General features: G+C 39.5%; 3 protein-coding genes across 3 annotated transcripts; 2 read left to right on the top strand and 1 right to left on the bottom strand.

Annotated features, from left to right (window-relative positions):
• Positions 1–834: 834 nt before the first annotated feature.
• Positions 835–10,038, top strand: LOC106641360 (uncharacterized). The gene is made up of 4 exons (XM_089593964.1): positions 835–942; positions 1,857–2,085; positions 2,747–2,962; positions 9,665–10,038. The coding sequence occupies exons 1-3, from the start codon at positions 855–857 to the stop codon at positions 2,937–2,939; spliced, it is 510 nt and encodes a 169-aa protein (XP_089450090.1). The 5' UTR covers positions 835–854; the 3' UTR covers positions 2,940–2,962; positions 9,665–10,038.
• A 4,318-nt stretch (positions 10,039–14,356) lies between these two features.
• LOC106646390 (uncharacterized) lies at positions 14,357–18,248 on the top strand. Its single transcript, XM_089593940.1, has 4 exons — positions 14,357–14,407; positions 16,248–16,444; positions 16,613–16,844; positions 18,123–18,248. Exons 2-4 carry the CDS (start codon positions 16,360–16,362, stop codon positions 18,157–18,159), a joined length of 354 nt encoding a protein of 117 aa, XP_089450066.1. The 5' UTR covers positions 14,357–14,407; positions 16,248–16,359; the 3' UTR covers positions 18,160–18,248.
• A 773-nt stretch (positions 18,249–19,021) lies between these two features.
• Positions 19,022–20,763, bottom strand: LOC106641359 (adenosine deaminase-like). Its single transcript, XM_089593915.1, has 4 exons — positions 20,584–20,763; positions 19,931–20,513; positions 19,510–19,830; positions 19,022–19,439 (listed from the first exon to the last, which is right to left on the bottom strand). The coding sequence occupies exons 1-4, from the start codon at positions 20,747–20,749 to the stop codon at positions 19,058–19,060; spliced, it is 1,452 nt and encodes a 483-aa protein (XP_089450041.1). The 5' UTR covers positions 20,750–20,763; the 3' UTR covers positions 19,022–19,057.
• Between the last annotated feature and the right edge of the window lie 493 nt (positions 20,764–21,256).

The following is a 21,256-nucleotide window of genomic DNA, read 5'->3' as shown; positions in this document are numbered from 1 at the left end:
TTATTCGAAGAAAACGAAACGACGCTCGTACCACAGACTCGGTCCACTCTGGGAAGCTGTATTTTGGGCAACCGAACGACTTATGAATAATTAATTGGCTCTCTTGCATTTGCGCCCGGACTTTGTTGACCAAATCAAACTCAGCCAATTGAATTAATATACCGACGCGTGGCTCGCGCGTTTGGCAATTTTGCCACCTTATGACGTTTCCATAAAATCCACGACTCCGTAAACAATGATGCCCGAAGAAGGGGGTTATTGAAATCACTCACGCTTTGGCGTGAATTTTCACGGAAAACTCCAAAACACCCCGTACGGCTGGAGAGAGGGAGTCCTAGAACCCTCGAATGCATAACGCGCTCTTGCGCCAAATGTATGTATATTGTTTTCGCAACGCGGCGACAAGCAAACAAGCAAAAGGAAGGATCATCGAAGCGACGGCCGATGTGTTTTCGCAACACACGGCGTGGTGCCCATCGCCGACGAGAAGCCCACTGTTCGGCCTTTTGGCGTCTATATATACACACGTATGAATGGGTGAAGGGAGAGAGAGAGAGAGAGAGTTTCTCCGGAGGTATAAGAGTGCCGGGGCGCGGCGTCCTCGCGCGACTCCATCGGTGCCGGTCACCTCGGAAAAAAAGGGGAAAAACCCCGCGCGCGTGGCGCAACTCTGGCCATTCCGGGACATTTAGCGAACGCGGGCGCGGGTAACGCGCCGGTACATTATATATAAGGCTAGGAGATCGTGTCGGTGGGGCACGAGTGCACTTTGAATCGTCAGCGAGGGCAGTTCGGCAAGTGCGAGGATAATGACGATGTTCGGGGTTGCTCTGCTTGTCGCGTGTTCGCTGGCAATGGCTTTCGGGGATGCCGGACCACTGGGTCGGGTGCTCTTGCTGGCGTCTGACGATGACGCCAGCCGACATGACGACCCGATCACTGGTGAGTGCGAGAGTCCAGCAGGACATTATCGGTCGTTGCTTGACCGTTTTTTCTTTTTTTTTTTTTTTTTTCTTTAAAAAAAAAGGGCATTGGCGGCCATTTTTAATACTTTGTAACCTCATCGGGAAAACATTGCTGTATTTACAAAGTTTCATCCAAAAGACCGTAAATGATATTATTATTTTGTTGGTATAGTTATTTTCAAACGGCAGCCCATGAGGTGAAACTTGCGTCAAACTAAACTTTGAGAAAAAAAAAAAAAAAAAAAAAAACATGATCTCACCCGTGGTGGTGTTATGAAACAGAGTTAAAAGTCACATTGTTTATTTTACGATATAGCAGCGGCTCGTAAATATTTTTTTTTTTTTTTCCTAATTTTGTTTAGCTCAAGCGGATTTAATGGCACGGGACCTGCTCGTAATTGATTACTCAACGAACAAAGCGCGCAACGCGAACTAAAAGGAAAGTGAAAATCTTTCAACCAACATCCTTAGATTTTTTTTTTTTTTTTTTTTTTTTAAGTTTATTTACTGTTTTTGCTGTGTTTTATGCTTTTACATATGTTATATTACACACTTCAACTTAGTAGCAAATTTATTATCATGTGTAAGATATACACTTGTAAAATCGAGAAGACCCGTCGACTTGACCGACTTGTGCAACCTAACATTTTCAACTCCGATTGCTCATCCGCGCATACTTATTAATTTACTCGAAATGAAAGATTCGTTGTTACATGGACGTCGTGACGTTAACGGGCATAATACGCTGTTGTGCAAACGATCGCAGACTTTGATACTCAGGCACACACGAATAAAGTGCCGTGTACAAAAGCTATGTCGCGAAACAAGTTTTTTTTTTTTTAACAAGGTTACATTATTTGGTAAAAAATAAAAATTTTTTTTCTATACAAGATTATCAGCCACGAGTTCGTCGTTCTCCGAGTGGCGGTGAGGATTATGCGGACGAGGGTATCGACGATCCGGAAGGCCGGACTCTGCACAAGCTCAAGCGCAAGCTCAAGCCCCACAAGTTCGGGCACCATCACGGGGGATTTTTGGGCAGCTCGTATCCCTCGTTCGGTGGCTATCCAGGCTTAGGCGGTGGCTGCCGTAAATTGCACGGGTGTGGCGGAGGACACGGGTATGCTTTCATAATTTTTGTTGCCTGAAAAAAAAAAAAAAAGCAAATATAAAACTGTTATCCTGATCGGTAGATCGTGGGTTTCTAATAGGAATTTATGATCTTGTGGTACAACATTACATAAGAGCGCGTTTGAAACTTCGTGCGATTATAAATATACATATATATTATTTCTTATTATATTATGTATAAAATAAGAGTGCGTTAAAATACGCATCAGACAATACCTTCGTAAAAAATATTATCGATTTGACGAAATTTTTCTTTATTTATATTTGCAATGCAATATATTTGAAAAATATTTTTTCTCCGGCAGACAAGTGTAACGAATTTCATGTATTAAAGTTTATTATCGAATATTTCAAAGACTGTTTTTTTTTTTTCTTCTACTTTGTATTTTCTTTCAAATCATAATGCATTGATTTAGCTGGACAAAAATTATTTTGAGTACTGTGTTGTAAGTACAAAAGATCATTGGCATAAATAATTATGTATCTATTAGCAACTTTGCAATAAAAATATCGTTATAGGATCCAATTTCCAATCGAACTTACCGATCCCCGCCAAAACTCCCATACCGATCCTGCACGGTCGATACCACCGTGCACCGTATGAAACGCGCTTCCCGTGCAGCAAATTCAAAATCTCGATCCGTCGACAGATGGCACAAGCCGCACTACGGGGGAGTGGGCGGTGGAGGCCCGATCGCAGCAGCCTTTGCCGGTACCCCGACTTACGGCGGCTGGAACCCAGGCTACGGCGGCGGCTGGAACCGGCCCAACGCCCAATCGCAATTCAGCACCTGGAACCTGGGCCCGTTCCAAGGTACCTTCGGACTCGCCCATGCTGGCTAAACTCTACGACGTGTACCATAATGGTAACTATGCGAATTTTTTCTTCCTCCCTTCATCCGAATCATACACGCGTAAATCCATACATCACAGCAAAATGTTGAAATTTCTCGACACCAGCACGTTCCGTTGACTGATTTTCAGTTTACGTCCGAGCAAATGGGTATTGCATAAATTATACACGGGGCATTTCGCACCTTTGCGCAAGTTCTCTCTCCGATCTCCGATAGATCCCGTTCTATCATTTTAACGATCTTTCTTCTCGTGATCGTTTAGACTGTTTCGTGCACGGCAATAAAGCTCGAACGTCTGGATGGGGGACGTCGATCCCGAGCGTTAACATTGCATTTTTTGAGCGATGCTATTACATCGAAAGCACGTATATACGTGTGTGTGTAAAAGTTGCACCGAAAGGGTTCGGTGCGTGCGTGCATCTCGGCGCGACCGGTTTGCCTTGCGAAAACGCGCTTCTCCTTCTCTCGGGCCCTCGAGACGGGACGAGGAGGCTGATTATTATTTGAGGCTCAAGAGTTGCACGCTCTCTTCGACTCATCGTCAGAAACGTCTTTTCTCCGTGATTTTGTTGTGTTTTCGGCCCTATGAACAAGCCCGTTTTGTCCTTGCCGATTTTTCGAGTTGCTTCTCGTGTCGTTAGTTTAAAAACAAAAACACGCTTGTTTTTCTTCGCTAACCTTGTGGAGTCGTTAAATAGTACGCGTTTATACCCAGAGGCTACATAGCTATCGAACCGCAGCAAAGATCGCGTTGCAAAAACAAGGAAAAGTATTCAACCGATTTCTATAGAGTTGAGCACCTATAAAAAAATCAAAAAGATCAATAGATCATAACAATGTACATGTATATCTCTCTTGCCGATTTCCTTGCGCAACGCACCCAACAACTGGCGCGCTTTTTTTTCCCCTCGTACAAATACACACGTACCGATCTTTTTTTTGTTTTTTCCTGGTATATTACATGTGTACGCTCTCGAGTTAGCAAAATGAAATCCGTTAGGTTTCACGTTTAACTTTCACCGACCGATCGACCGACACCCCCGTCCGTAAATCAGTATAGGCACCCATACACACGTGCACCCTCTTTTCCGTCCCACCTGGTCAATATGTACATAATACGGAGCCGGTGAAACTCGCTCTAGCATATATATATATATATATATATAACATGTACAGTGTGTAGCTGTCGATGCTGCAACTCCGCGAGAGACAGAGAAGAAAAGAAAAACCAGATGTTATTGGCGAGTGTTACGAACGAATTATATACATGTACTTATTGTATACATATACACTGCGGAGGAGAGGCAATGGTAACAGCTTGTGTGTGTGTGTGCATGGGTTACGCGAATGGATTCTGCACCAGCGGGGTATCCATCAAGTGTTTGAAAAACCAGAGTCTCAAGTGTGTAATTAATTGTTGACGATCAAACAGTCCGTTTACTGTTTCCCCAAGTGTGTTTGGAATCGAGTGGCTAATATTGGCGACAGAAAATAAATACTTGAGCTTATGGTTGTCAAACGCTGGTGGCAAAGGGGATATCGGTATATAGTGAGGTGTTTCAAACACATCTTACATTAATTATTCTCGTGATACGAATTTCACTGTTATCATGACGCTTACTTCGTTTTAGTCGGGCTCTTAATGATAGCAAATCGAGTGCAATGGTACATAGTAAAAGGTTCGATTGGATGCATCATACATAAAAAAAAAACCCAGAGATAAAGTGGCGATTAAATAACTGATAACCCTTGAGCATATATATATTCGTAATTTATTTCCGATGATCTTGTTTCATTAAAAATGGTCTATCCATCAAAGCTTGTTGTCGGGGTGAACCGAGTCATTGTTAATTTTCTACACAACACCACGTTGTCATGCAGTCTTGCAAAATGTAAATTCAGAGACATATACACTCATCTAACTTTGTACACGTAAAAGAGTAGGTGCAACCATACCCAACTCAAAGTCGTATATACTCTGGTGAACCGAGAGGGCCCAAAAGCTTATAGGAGACCCGAGAGTGTCTTGCAGGTATACCTGTACAATCAAGTCAACAAAGAGGGAGATAGCGATAAGTCCCCACGGGCCGAAACAATAACCCGATCGGAAATCGTACATTGGCTGTAACGGGGGCCTAGCTAGTAGTGCATTATGCCTAGCTAGGCCCCCGTTACAGCCACGGTACGATTTCCGATCGGGAAAGCCCCCGCGCGATTTCTGCCAAAAAATCATAAACTCGATAACTCCCTCCCGGGTGCTCTTTTTTTGTTGGGCGAGGTCAACGACCCCCACGGGGCTCCTCGAAACAAAACAAATAAAATAAAAAAAGGCCCGTGTAGTGTACGAAACGCACAGCCACCTGCTGACACTCGGTCCAATCCCATCGGAGAAGAAACTGCGAGGAGACAAAACCCCCTGCGCTGAGCAGAAAATAAAGCACAGCCGGTATATACATAATATATATAATGTACCGGACCGCGTCTCGTGGGTGATGGTGCGCGCAATTCTTATATATATACATATACTCCTTCCCTTCCTCCACATATATTTATACATGCACACTCCTCCGCAGCAAAATGAACTTTACTCGGGTAAAAAAAAGAAGGAGGAGGAGGAGGAGGATCATCCATACAAACGCGTGCGTGCGTGCACAGTGAAATTCCGTCTCTGGATATTACCTGCAACGTCCTGAGAACGAAGCAGCAGCGAAAGGGGGGAGGAGGACGATTCTTTCCGTACCGTTTTCGTCCCTCCCGCTGCTCGAGCACTCCCCATTGTCTCTTCCTTTTATTCACACGTCCTTTCCTCTCTCTCTCTGTCCCTCCCTCCCCCTTGCAGCGGCCACCGTATAACACGTATATATATATACACAGTGCACACAGATGCATGACATATGCAGCGATGCGACCGAAAGAGGCATTCACCTCTTTTGCTCGTATATAAGTATATGTGTATATATAACATATATATATCTGCTGGATACATATCAGGCCCTTTCGGTCGGGGTACAATGGCCCTTCGTCCCTGTACCCATACATACATGTGTCTCTGTGTATGTATTTATTTATACATGTAGAAACGAAAAAAAAATTCCAACGCGGGACGAAGAGGGAGAGACAGGAGAGACGTAAACCCTTTCGGTGCATCAGCTCTCCTCATCCTCCACCACCACCTCCTCCTCCTCATCCTTTTTGCGTCTCTCTCCCCTGCATCTCATCTTCCCTTGTACCCCCCGCCCCTCCTTTTGCACGTATACATATACACGAGGTGGATGAAGCTGCTCCTATATGATGATGCTGCAGGTTCTTTGCTCTCCCTGGTTGTATATATATATACAGGTATACGTCGTGTATGTAAGTGCATACGATGTATGGTGCAGTGGACGCGAGAGATTTTAAATAAACATATATGTAAAAAGGAGGGGGAGAGCGAATAAGGACTCGGCATCAGACATAATAGCAGTGGGTATGTATACATGTATATATACAGCGGCGGCAGTCCTCGTTATTATAATTTAGGAGCATTGCACCCTTGGATGGACCCCGATGTGAAGGCCTTTTTTGGTTTTTTTTTTTTTTTTTTTTTTCATTTCTTTCCGAGTTGTGCATTTTTATTACCACCACCACCACCATTGCAGTGAGTTGGCAAAAGCAGTATGAAAGAGTGGGTATTGCAACGGTACGGAAGTGATCGTTGCTTTTCTTCTTTGTGCAGCGGCTTTTTCATGCACGACTCGCATGCAGTCTACGTATATAATTCTTATACATGTATGTAAGTATTTATAGGTAAAGGTTGTAAGGTTCGTAATTATATAAAGATATTTTAAGTATAAATTTAAGTGTTATTTGATGGTTTTTTCTTTTATGTGACGTGATATATTCATGTGAGTTAGTATTAGTGGATATGCTTTTAATAAGGATAGAGGACCATGGGTACTCGTGGGTACAATGTTGGATTCGTATTGCCCCCAACTTGTATCACGAGATACTTCAGTGGATGCGTGCAGGGACGTAGTCAGATTCGCAATGCCCCTGACCCGTGGTGCACACGTCCGAGGATCTTATATATTAGTTAATAAGAATTTATAGGACTCTATTGAGTTCCTGTTGGGTGCGGTAAGTCGCCTAGGAACCGGGATTGCTTCAGTTCGTATTGCCCTGAAGGTCCGCCAGTTCATTAGCTTCTTTACCTAGAGGATAGCTCCGGTTCGTATTGCCCCGGAGATCCGCTCCTTACCCGAGGAACACAAAAGAGGAGTAACTGGTGTAAGGGGAAAACTAGGAGACTGTAATAGCCTCTTCGTCGCCCTTATAGCCAGTGCCTTATTTAAAATGAATATTGTAATATAAGAAATGATAATCAAATATATATATATATATAAATTCGCTGTTTATTGCGATAATATTATAACAGTGCTTTGAAGAGCAGAGCTCCCTAGTCAAAGCGCCGGACTCGTTGCTGATGGCAAAAGTGATTAACATGGGCTTGCATGGGCCTTTTATACCCTCCAGATTCGCAGCGGCGTCGGCGGCTTTGATTAGGCGGCTCGAATGACTTGCACATTTCGACGCGATTCACAATCATTGTTTGTTTCGGCATACATATAAGTGTTTTGTATAGTCGCGTTATAGGCGCTTGTCTCATCCATCTTACGTATTTACATTCTAGCCAACCGGGTAGCGAGTGTTTTAGGAATAGCATCTTGAACTCAAATTGGTGATAAGCAAATAATTACTTACTATATGAATTAGACCCTCACAAGGTATGCGAATGAACGACTCTATATATGCACAAAATACATGTATGATATATTATATCGTGGTGAGATTTTTTTTTTTTTTTCTTTTTTAACGCGTGGGGGTTATTGAGCACATCTCTTTTACGATACAGAGGTGAGTAGTAAGTAAGTATCCTTAAATGAAACATCGCGTGTGTGATCAGTTGGAGATGTAATATGCATCAATGGCGTTGTGTGTACGAGCGTTTGAGCGTGTGTTTGTGTGAAGGGCTGGTCTCGTATATGCGTGTATCGTGGACAGGACGATGATGATGACAGTATAATGTGCAAGAGAGAGCGAGCGATTCGGGTCAATGATCCCGAAAACGGAAACAACCGAGCTGTTTCACACGGACGTTTGGATTTTTTTTTTCCTTTTTGTTCTCATTTCTCGTCCTTTTTTTCCCCGACAGCCTTTGTGAGCACCATTGTACACGCGGATATGGGTGTATGACGATAAATTGACATCTCGTCGCACTGCATGTACTTTGGTACCCTATAAGTACTAAAGTTTTTTTTTTTTTCTTGACGAGTGAGAAAAGGACTAAATGGATAATGCAAATGATCCCAGAGCTCAACGGACTCTGGATTTTTTCATTCTAGTGTCCCAAAGTGTCGGTGAAAATTAAAAAAAATTACATCTTGACTCGTAAAAGCCGTTTAAAAGTAAGATTCGACATGAACCCGTATAAACCTAAGCCTTACAAAAATCTACTTCGGTCAATCGGCTCCTGACAACTGATGAGTCTCCTAGTCCCTTTGGGATTGCCATTGTCGTACACACGCTCGAGCCCTTCTGGCTAAATAAGAAGAAAAAAGTAGAAACATAAAAATGGTCCCTTTCCAGGGACGAGCGTTACACGTATTCGGACAATAAAGCACGCCGATGCCGAAAAGAGTCCCATCGGCAATCACGGCTCGTTGGGCGTGCAAATATACACCTCTAATTGCATCATTCGCATCGCGAGGCTTGTGGCCAATGAGGGAGACGAGTCGTTGCTAATCGTCGCATATACACTTACAGCTGAATATCACGAAAAAAAAAAAAAAAAAAAAAAAAAAAAAGGGGGGAGATAGAGTACTTTGGACAAATCTTGGTACAGAGAGAGAGCGCATCGGGGAGATACCCGTGTGTGTCCACTTGGGTGTGCGGTGAGAAAGCGAGTTGTTACGGAGAGCGAAAATGTAAATGCGCGCTCGTCCAGGTGACGAGTCCCGACTGTCTGGCGAGAACTGCGAAAGAGGAGGAAGGAGGGAAAAAAAGCCAATGGCCTATGGGCGCAGGGCACTTGGGCATTTATTCCCAAGATATGGTGTGTGCCTATACTCGTGTGCTTTTCAGCTCAAATCGTCTGACCGATGTTACTTATATACGTTTGTTCGTTTTGATCGGTAAATCGGTAAGGGCATATATTTATGCCATATCCGAAAATGTGACGCGGACTATCTCATTTTTCCATCATTTTTGGTAGCCCAATATGTCTTCAATGCCGGTCAAAGTCACGAAGGTGTACAAGTCTTTGAAAGGCTTCGGGACGCAAGCTTGAGACTTTAATCTTCGTCGCTCGCGTTTGAAGAGAAAGAAAAGAACAACGGACGGTTCAAAGGGCGGTGTAAGTCCGATCATCATCGTGAACGCGCTTATTACGTGATTCCTCTAATTATCCGCGATTCTCCCCAGCCGGTCCGACACGAGGGAAGATAAAAGAGCCAAAAACCGGTTGCTCTCTCTTGCGCGCGCACAACTCGAAATCGACGCGACTCTGTCCAAACAAGTTTCCCGGATTAATTGTAACCCCTTAAGAGATCTACGATTGTAATTATATAAAAAAAAAAAAAGAAAGAAAGAAAAACATGATTTGCCAAGTGGAAAATGTAAAATACGATTCTTTTTATAAACAAATGTCAATATTGTCGTATAATTTGGGTGTTTCAGATGACGTCGAAGAGGAGTTAGAGCCAAACTGTAAAGAAATCAACGATTGAACAAAATGTAGCAAGTGAAGAGTACAATAGGTACAGGGTTGTAAAGATAGTGTGTATGTTTGTAAATAGAGATGGGATGGAGGCCATACGTATACATATATATATTGTATGCACGTATATAAGCGCGAAGTAAAACTCTCGCTGTTGCGAGAGGAAGGAGGAAGGATCGGCCACCCTCGTCCGAAAGTGCGGGAGAGTTGTTCTTTGTTAGCGTGTCGGTGAGCTGCACCAGATGTTCCTCCGGTGAGGGCAAAAACCGGTAAAAATAATCGCAAAGGTAGGAGGAAGGAGAGAGAAAGAGAAGGGAAACAAAGATTAAGTTTGAGAGTACACGTATATTATACTATATATATATATTATGTACACCGAGGTGCGATTTATTATTATCATCATTGTCGTCATCACGCTGTTCTCCGTGGATTTTTATTTGTCAAAACATAATTACAATTAATACCTATATATAGCGCGCGATTTTTCCTTTGTGTAACAATATTGTCCAATAAACACGTGTAACATCAAGCATTTTTTCTTTTTCTTTGTTTTTTTTTTTTTTTTTTTCATTATTCGTATACATTTCCTCGATAGAGCATCAGTATAAGATCTTGGATCGGTATATATGCAAGAGTGAGTATAATTATGATGTGTGTGTATTTTGAAGCTCTGCAGCAAATCGAGAAAGCCACATACTTACATACGAGTCACGGTAAGAGGAGGAGGAGGAGGAGGAGGAATAATGAAAAAGAGACAAGAGGAGGAGAGCCAAGAGAGGTATAGAGGAGTAAGTATATACATGTATGGTAAAAGTAAGTATATTGCCCCGAAAGCCGAGTGGACGCATATACGTAGGTGTGCTTTATAGAAAAAAAAAAAAAAAGCGGCTCGGGCGGAGGTGGCTGGAGAGAGGATCGAGAAGGAGGAGGAGGCGAGGGCACAAAGAGAGGAGGCGCTGCGCGTGGAAGGGATGCTGTTGCAGAAAAGAAGGAGAGTATATACAGAGAATGGACCGGAGAGCGCGCGAAAGGGAAGACAAAAAACGAAAAGAAAAAAAAAGGAGCGTGGTTCTGCCTGCGTGCAATGACCGCCAGCACGCGATCTTCTTCGCTCGCTGGAGGCGAAGTTTCTTCTTCTTCGCGGGTTCTTGGCCGAACACACGCGTGTACTTTTCGTCGAAGGGGGTTGGGGGGAAGACTCCGCGTAAGTACAGAGGCGCGTTTGTTTAAGATGAGTTTATCGCTACGCGCGTGGCCTTTGTTTATTTTTAAGCTTTGCAAATGATGAAACGCGTTGGTATAAATATTAATTTTTACTGGATAAATGACTGAGAGGGTTGATGCAAAAGGGGAAATAAAAGATGTACGGTCGATCGTTGCAGCGAAGGGATTCCTTAATCCTGCGGGCAGTCGGACTCGGGGCAAACAAATCTTAAATGGGATTTAACGAGAAAAACATTATTCAGGTTTTCGTTGAACGGCCGGTTACGCTGCAAGTGTGTGTGTGTACCCAGCACTTCTCAATGGACAATGAGGCTCGAAACTCGCGCGTACAATGGAAGCTGGGCAAATAAATCTCGGGTCAATGAATGTTGTATTATTATACGGGAGGGTCTTTTTCTCTCGACGGTTCGCAAGCCCAAGTGTTTTTTTTTTTTTTTTTTTTTTTTTTTTTGCTTCATCGAAAAATCCTGATTTATGCCGATTTTTTAATTGGGATGCCGAAACTTTACTCCGAGATTTTTCTGATCCAGGTGTATCTTCAGTCATGTATTCGGGGGATCGCGAAATACAGCCATACGAGGTGTGGCATGTCTCTGTTTTTCAATATTATTTTGTATCGATTTTTACGTAATACATTTATGCTTTTTTCTTCAAAAGGTACAGAATTACAACAAGTTTATATGCAACTATATGATTCATTGGTTGCTTCAAGTATATACGTAAAACAACACATCTCGATTCACTTGTCGGCGCATAAAATTAGAGAAATAAAGAAACGAAAGTAAAGGATTCCTGTCTGTTAAAATAGTAGATAACTAAATATTATTGCTGACACGAGTATTAAAAAAAAAAAGAAAATCTTTTTATATACTCTTTGGATGAAAACACCTGCGCTCTATACTTAATATGGGATAATGTACGCGTGTCGCAACATTGCCGAGCACAAAAATCTCAACACTTCTTATCTCAAGAGAGGGATGGAGCCCATTCACCTCCGTCATCTTCTTTTATGGTATGTATGAGTGGGTTTTCGCCTTGCAAAATAATACATATATAGTTACACCGTCCAAGGGTGCCCATGAGGATGTACGTGAATGCGAGGAATAATTGAAATTTCGTGAAAAGTCCCAAGAGAGAGAGAGGAGGATGGCGATGCTGATATAAATCATCACGTAGGGGCGGTCAAGGAGATCTGCAACCCTTAAAAAATGAAGAAGAAAAGAAAAAAAAACCGGGGCAAAAGGAAAACGAGACGGCGATGGGAGAGAAGGAGGAGAGTAGACATCACAGGAGAATATTTCACACGTCGCGAGAAAAGGGCCAATTGTTTTTCCTTGACTCGTCCCTTTGTTCGCGAATTAGCATAATTTTTGCCAGTCAGGACGCCTCTCTCTCTCTCTCTCCCCCCTCTCTTCTTACTCTCGTCCGAAGCGCTGAGAGAAAACCAGTATATATCCCTAAGAGGAGAGGCTGTGCAAAAAGGGGGAAAACATTTTTTTTTTTTTTTTTTTTTTTTTTTCTCGAGAAACGGAGATGGAGAGAAAGCGGTCCGTCCGGCTGCTGTTGTGCAGTACCTGTCAAGAGAAAGGGAATAGGGGGAGGGTTTGTGAACCCTTTCGGTGTACCGGAGATTCGCGCACTCGCTCATGCTGGTATTACGTGTACAGGAGAGCTACTGTAGCTTCTTCTTCTTCTTCCAAAGGCTGACTGATCCCTCATATGGTGTGCCCATGTTTCTTTGTTGCTTGGAAATTCTTTCATCTTTGAAAATTCTTTTGTCGTCTAATCCGTACTTAAAACTTGGATTATTATCAAACGTCATTATTTATTACGGTGTCTGTTACTTCCGTGCAGACTTGATCGCGGATACTTTTTCCATTTTTTTTTTTTTTTTCAATTTTTTGCTGAAAATGAGTTTAAAGGGTTTGATGGAGTATGATAAAATTTAATTTTCCATACTTAACCATTAACTGTGTTTGCAGTTATATGTTGGAAAAAAATTTTTTTTAATATAGTATGAGTTTTTTTAAGCAAAAAAAAATGTGCTGGGTTTAGAAAAAAAATTTTTTTTTTTACAAGTGTTTGAAAATCTAAAAAACAATTGTGCCTATAAGTCTCTTTTTATTCGTACTTTGCTTTCCCATTCAAATACTCAACACAGGATTTTTAAGGACTATAATACATAATTTTTAAGACCATTCTAATAATTGTCACTCACTTGAAAATTATAAAGTCACATTAAGTATAATTAGAACTATTAAATGAGTTTTACAAAAAAATTTTCATTAAAAAACAATTTAAAGATAATTTTTCAGCCTATAAAATAAAAGAATAAAATTTATAAATTAACGGGTGTTATTCTATTATTCACATGTAAACGATTCTGAGAAAAAACAAACAATCAACCACAAGCCGTAAGAGGTTAAATGTATTTTTAGAGAAAATTACAATTAACGACTTGATATAAAAATAGAATTATTTTTTCCGAGTAGAATTTCTCATTAATGACTAATTTCCGATCGGTTTAAACCCCAAAATGATGTACAGCGATAATACGTTAAATGTATCTACGAATATTACTTTTCGGAATTTTGACCTAATATCGGTAAATTAGTTACTTATGACAGATCGTAATCGGAAAAAAATGATTGGGTTTTTGTTTGGTTATTAATGGAAGACCTCTGAATTTTTTATTTTTCTTTCAAAGGACACCCAGTCGGTTTTGGAAAGCGAATCAATTAATTTTTATCTTTATTTTGGTCGCATCATTAAATTGGTTCGATAAATTTTAATATTATCCTTTGTACTCTCACAACAACATAAGATTAAACGACGAGTCGATTATCCTAAAAACAATTCTTCTTCTTTTTCCTCCATTGTTTTAAAAATAAAAATATATCCTCATAAGTATCAGCATCAACTAAAATAGTGTTACTATCGAAGACACATTTACACGGTCAAACATGGATATGTTCGCACAGCATGGAAGAAAAAAAAAAAAAAAAAAAAAAAAAAAAAAAAAAAAAAATGCGTGTGCAAAAAGACAAACCCCCTCTTCCTGCACAAATATCCTCTCGCACCACCAGTACCACCACCAAAGAGCGTACCTAAGACCCTGCACCAGGATTCGATGAGGAAGAGGCCCATCACACGAATTACACTTACCCATTGATACTCACACACGCGCGCGTACATAAAAGCCAGAGAGAGCCCCACCTTATATTGTCCTCCTCCTCTCTGGGCTCTTTTTACGCGTCACCCGTCTCGTTTTCGCTCGCAGGGCTCGTATACGTGCACCCATAAGAGGAGGAGGAGGAGGCCGCTGCATATCGCAAGGGGAGTAAGTATAAGCACGGGAGAAAGAGACCGGGAGGAGGCGCGGACCGCGAAGGCTCGAAGGCTGCCGCTCGGCCACTCGCGCTCGCATTTCTCGTGCGGTTGTCGGCTCGGAAAGTATCCTCGCTTGCGGGATATTGTCGGTAAGTGCCGAGAGAACACACTCAACCATTAACATCCTCGCGTCTGTACACGTATACCCACAATTTTGTCACTCCGTACAATTATAGTTTGGCCCCTTGGAACTTTTACGATTTTTTTTCTCTTTTTTCTTTTTTTCTTTTTTTTTCGCTTGGCTTTACACTCCGCGAGGAGCAATAGTTTATCGAGGGGCTCGTCCTTTGTGGTCCAGAGCCGAGTTCTTTGTCCCTCGTACGGCAATGTCTACGCTGTTGTTGTTGCTTAACTGATTTTACATTACACGGTAAGGCGAATTTTCAATCACTATTCGACGCGGATCCGGAGCTTTCAAGCTTTTGATAAGTATTGCCTAAATTTATTTTATTTTTATTTTTTTATTTTTTTTTTTGAACATTCGATCAATGGAAAAACAATTTTTCAATAAGCAACATATTTACGTTCATGTCTAATGTACCTATCGCTCGACAACCGCTAAATCTTTCTGGAACACGAGCGAAAGTATCATTTCATGGCAGCGACGACCTTCGCTCGTTCGATTCTAGATCGGTAGCGGTGATCGATCCTATTACCGGGGCTCTGAGCGATAGATACAAAAATAACTACAAATTCACGAGTATAGTGTAATTCACAAATAAAAAAATTTTCAATGTTTAAATCAGTGTACATTTTCATAGATTTTAGATGTAATTAACAAAACATGCGTAAATATATATATATATAATTCTTTTTTCTGCTCGATAATCTATTATAATTATTAATCACTGACTTTTAATGCAGAAAAATATAAAAGTGTAACGAGGTTTATTAAATGACAGATATTGACTAAAGTTCCCTCTAAATAATGAAATACAGTATAATATTACGTATTTAATTTCGAAAAATTGTTATTATTATTCACAAGACCAATGTTACAGCTATTTACCCTGTACTGACTCCTTAAATGAATTTTTTTTCAAACGAATAAAAAAAACAATTGCTTCCCCCCAACACATAGATAAAAGATACAATGGTCCCTAGAAAATTTGTGCAACCTTTTCCAAACGTGCGTCGCGTATCATTGGACCTCCCGCCACCGTGAGAACCTCATAGCCTCGCACCTACGATACCTAAGTATACAATTTCGCAACGAGAAATTCGACTCGGTTGTATTACAATATACCTCTAGTTCTCGTGCACTAGCGCTATCGCTTTTTTCGTATCTCTAGAAAATTGCCAGCAGTTCTTTTTATCGTTCGTCGAGGTACTGCTTATTAAAATTATATGGGCCATTTCAAAAACAAATATAACAATCAGGGGTTCCTTTGTGCCGCTGAAAGTTAAGCCTATTACTTATCTCAACGTTCGCACAAATTTCTTTCTTGCACCAAACATACTAGATTATGTGCTCAATAAAATTGTACATTTATTTCGCACCTCAGCAGAAAGTAGGTCTGTCTTCCCATTGTGTGGATGGAATACCTCACTTTCTATAAATAAGGCCTAATTTAAAAAACCGTGTGTGCACCATTGGAAAAAAAAACGGCAAATATCTTTTCTTTTTTTTTTTACTACCTTTGTGGTAATACTTGACCTTTATTTACCAATACCAAATATCAACCCGTGAACCCTGTTCAAATTTCCCTGGCTCATCTATTTTCGCTAGAGCAACCGTATCTTAACTGAGCTAAGATGTACGCTAAAATAAAGAATCTCAAATCAAATTATTATTGGGGACATGCGGTCTGAGAAGGAGAACAGCCGTAGCTTAGACTACTACTATAAGGCGTACGTCTCAGCTCAGTTAAGATGCGGAGACATGAAACACCGTACAGTAATCGATTCTTTTTTTTCTTGTTTCCACAGAAATTGTTGTTTGGCTCGGGAAAGCTGGAGCGCAAAATTATCGTTTGGCTGTAAGCGAAATCAAAAACCAACTACAAAAAAAACAAAAACAAAAAAAAAACAATCAAATAAAATGGCTGTCAAACTGTTGGCCTTCATTATACTCGTTTTGGCTTCTATAACCGTCAATGCCCAAAGTCAACCAAACAATCTGAATAGTAAGTATAATCACTCTACGTATACTTTCAACGTAAAAAAAAAAAAAAATTCTTGAAATAATTAAACTAAATTATATCGATTGCAATAAAAATAAATGTATAATACTCTATAAAAATGTCAATCTAAAGCGTTGGGTGATGGTATACATAACGAAAAATGCATTGCAGAATTCATTGGTCAGGCTTTTGACGAAATCGTGGTGTCGTCGCACGAAATAAGCGTCCTGCGTAAAGCAAAGGAAAATCGGCAGGGCAAGCAACTGTTAACAAACGTGCCGTCAGGAACAACCAGTTCGCCCCACAAGTTGACGCCTCTTGCGCCCACACTAGTATCGAACGACGGGACCGGCGAAATATCTGACAGGAAACGAAAGAGAATGGCTCGAGGGGCCGACAAAAGGTAAATTTTTATTTTATAATACGCCGTTTGTCGTTTTATTTTTTGCTTGCTTGATTATAATCTTCAGTTGGAATCGTATAAGCAAAGAAAGATAGTCAAACACCGTTTGGCCGGGAGATTAGCTTTTTATATTTTCTTATCTTATCAATTTGATTTTTATTATACGTAAATATAAATACATGCATGAATTAGGTTGAAATAATTATGAGTTGCTTTGCAAAAACTAGGGATAGGCTGATTCATTATATCGTGTTTCGAAAACAAACATAAATTTCGATTAACAGAGATACAGGAAGTTATTATACTAATGATAAAAAGTTTAAAAATAATTTTAAATTTGATATGGATCTTCATCAAGTGACGACAAATAGTATTAAATTTTCTGTTATTCCTAATTAAAAAAAAAAAAAAAAAAAAACTTTTTTAAAGTAACTAAATTGCCAAAAAAATTCAATTGTGGTAAACGATCATTAGAATTGTATATAACACACTTGGGAAAATTGAGTGAAATATGCATGCGTATATTCTCATGCGAAAAACTTATTTAAGATTTTACATATTTTTTTATCCATAAAATAGAAATTTTTCATCAGAGAATGGATAGTTAGTTATTCCCAATACGGAGAAACTACCACTTTCAAAATACGAATTGTGTTAAAAAAATTTTTAAATGATTTATTGCAATATTTAGGATCAAAGTAAAACTTTTGCTCACAAGTTACTTAGTAGTGCCACTTCAGCTGTAGGAGAACCAAACAACGTGTATGCACGGAAGTTACACTTTTTCAGTACATACGATTCTTTTATTTCCTCTGAAGGAAATGAATAAATTAGCCTTTAAAATCAGCGATAAATTTGTATTACTTTTGGTTGAATTATGATAAATTATTACTATCAAAAAACATTAAGATTAAACTAACATGTAACAGACCCTAGATTGTGTATTATACTCGCGATAAAACTCTTATTTAATTCGGTTCTTGGTATGTATATAAAATTTATACACGATTTCATATTTTTCCTTTGCTAGAGATAGTACTAGTCTTTGATAAGAGGTGGTATAAAATATGTTTCAAAAAACTCTGATACCAACGCAATGTACACAAATTATTAACTTTGTCGTCTTGGATGTGTAATGTACTAATACTTGAAGCAACTACAGTTCCTTCGTTGAGCTCATAACTTTTTTATCGTGGAAACAAAACGAGATAAAAAAAAAAATTGTTTTAACTTATCCAAACTTTTGTTCGTTACTTCAACTAAATCGTTATTTTTCAGGCCCTTAAAAAGAACCAAAAGGGGTTATGGCAAGTAAACAAGGACAACCGCACGACCTCTCAGCCTCATCTGTGATCACACGTTTCGGACTGACCTTTGGACTTCAGCTGGTTACCAAAATTGAAATAAAAATTCTTCTGTGTCATAACAATAACAAGATAAATGTGTTTTATTTTCCCCATATCCCTGTACACGCATCTATTTGATCCTTCCTCTAACCGCCGGTCTTTGCAGATATGAACGATCAGCGTTCGTATGTATCACAGTCCAAAATGTACGATAAAATTTTTTATACATATTTAAGATACAAAACGTATGAAAAAAAAAATTTCATGAATATTAAAATTTAACAGATAATAATTTTAAAAAAAGTTTTAGTATCTTCTACAAGAAAACAAGAGTTTTTCTGTGTGTTCATAACATGTATGCTATTCACCAAATTTTATATTTTATTCAGATACTGAAATCTCTTCATTGCCTAAAATAGAAGTTATAATCATAAAACAAGTTATTTGTTTATTCTAATGATTTCTAATCTGCTTAAAAATTATTAAATCACATTGACAAGCGTTAAAACTACCGACTGAATTTTTCATAAAAAATTTTTAGTATAAAAAAGTTCTAAGGAATTCACTTCATTAATCTATAAATAAAGTCTTTGCTCGATGTAATTTTATAATTCTAAAGTGGATTTAAAAATCATTAAGACGGCTAAAATAAATTGTCTTAAAAACGTTAAAAGTTTCGTGTTGTTTAAATAAAAAATCAAAATATCATCACGTGTTAATTTAATTTATTTGGTTTTTTTTATGAAGATTTTTTTTAAAGGCTACAATAGAGGAATTCCAGTGAGTGAATAATTAAAAAATAAAATTTAAGAAGTAATGACCATCCCATTATGTAAATAAGTCAATTGGACACGATAACTATAACATTTATTTTTTAACCAAATCGTTCAGAAAAATTTCCCAGCGTCTTTCCCAAATCTCTTTGGCTTTTTTCTTCTGCACTACATCCATACTCGAGTACTCGATCGAATTGAGCGCGAGTTTCTTCAAAGCCCTGAGATCGGCACTGCGAGACATTATCCCGACAAAGGCTTCGTAGAAATCGTAACTCAATCCCTTGGCCTCCCACAGGCCAGGATCGTCATTTGACACCACGACCGGGTAATTGTTGGCAAAAAGTGCAGCTGCCGGATGGTTGCGGAGGTCCTTGACCAGACCCAGGACTTGATTGGAAATCGGCGACACCTCGATCGCTATGCTCTTGTCGCGCACCATTTCCATGACCTTCGGGTGCTTTAGCAGCGCAAACCTCCAAATGGAACAATCACATGTTACCACATCTGCATCTGATGGGGCAAAGAAAGAAAAAAAATATTTACCCGTGGCCGATCCTTTTGGTGTTGAGCAAAACAGCGTCGACGAGATTTTCATCCACACTCGTCCCGTACCAGTTGGTCTCGCCGGAGTGGAAGAACAGCTGGACATCGTTGCCGATCGAGCGCAGCCCCTCGGCAAACTCCACAAGGGGTTTGCCTTTGTCCTCCTGGCCGACGAGATCGAATCCGGCTATGAAGTCCGGGAATTCTCTTTTCAACTCCTTGGTTATTGTCAAAAATCCATCCAATTCGTCTTTATTGCATCTACGCGATGCAGAAATGATAACCTTCACTCCAACAAAGTCTTGATGATCATTTATGAATCTAAAAAAAAAGTAAAATACACTGTAACCCTAATGGTTCAACTATTGGGACTTTTTTAACAACATGTAACAGAGCCATTACAATATAACGATCCACTTACCGATCAACAACATTTTTAGTGATTCTCACTATCTCCATTTCATTGTACGTCGTACCATTGAGTTCATACAAACCAATTGGAAACATACGTAGTTCCACGTACCAAATGTTGTCGTTATACGAATCCAAAAGTCCTTGATAAATCATTTCCTCGTAAGCTGGCCTGTAGTTGAATAATGGTCTAATAAAAACAAAAATCGATCTAAACTTGTCCCAAACAGCATCATTGGACGAATAAGCTGATTTCAGATCGTCAATTGTAATAACTAGGTTTCGCTTGATTCTGCTGTCAACGTTTTTATCAACTTTGCGGATTTCGCTGAGAAGTTGCCATTGACACTCGTTGCTAGGTCTCTCGAAAAATTGAAGTCTCATACTGCCACCGTTTTCACAAATGTACAGGTGTGGCAGGTACGTGATTTTGTACAGAATAGAGTCCCAGGAGGCAAAAACTGAGCTGTGGGCATGGAGGATCGCGCCCTTTGGCATTTTTTGGATGATCTTAAAGATTGAAGATTCCCTAATTTTCTCAGCTACTTGGACAAAGTTTTGAGCCGGCAAGAACTTGGACGAATCTGTCAAAACTGTGAAAAAATTGTTTATTATTTTATTTTACAACACACGAGCGAACGAAACCTTGAATTTCATAAAAACCTGTATCTATCTCTCGGTGTTTGGCCTCCATCAAAATTTTATTAGCCCTCTCCTCTTGATCACTTAATACGAGATCACTGCCTAACATTAAGTTGAACTCATTCCTCGTAATTTCTTCTCGCACCTTCATGTAATCCTCAAACGAACTGAATGCGTGACAATACATATTTGCTATCAGTATATGAATTACCAACAGTAACATTAATCGTCCCTCAATGCTTATTTGGTTCTTCAAAATTTTTTTTCTAAAAGCAAAACGAAAAAGTGAAAGTTTCCTAGCCACGAAGAAAGTACTTGTGAAAATATGTAAGTAAAAGTATGAAAAATTCATTAGCCAACAATGTACGCGTATCCTTAAAAAATAGCCATCAATTGTTTACTTTACTCCTGATCGTGCTACAGCAATTATAAATACCTACCTATCAGTGCATAATATATTATTACAAATATATATTTTTTGAAAACTTGTTGAGGTAATAAAGATTTATTGTAATTTTAACTAACTTATATTGTTTATTGCACTATTCACATGGAGTTGACGTTGATATGTATGATGTAAGTTTACGTCATAGGAGAGAATAAATAAATACTTTTGACAAGTCAAAGCATAAATAAATCTCTAATTAATTTTTTTTTTTTTTTTCTTTTTTTTGCACATATAAAATACGAAAAT

The sequence above is a fragment of the Copidosoma floridanum genome, unplaced genomic scaffold, assembly GCF_036245765.1.
Source record: "Copidosoma floridanum isolate Cflo_tuat_1 unplaced genomic scaffold, Cflo_Japanese_pri ptg000020l, whole genome shotgun sequence".
In the NCBI taxonomy this organism is placed as follows: domain Eukaryota; kingdom Metazoa; phylum Arthropoda; class Insecta; order Hymenoptera; family Encyrtidae; genus Copidosoma; species Copidosoma floridanum.
Note: the sequence above shows the minus strand (reverse complement) of the source record. Positions and strands in the feature narration are given on the sequence as shown.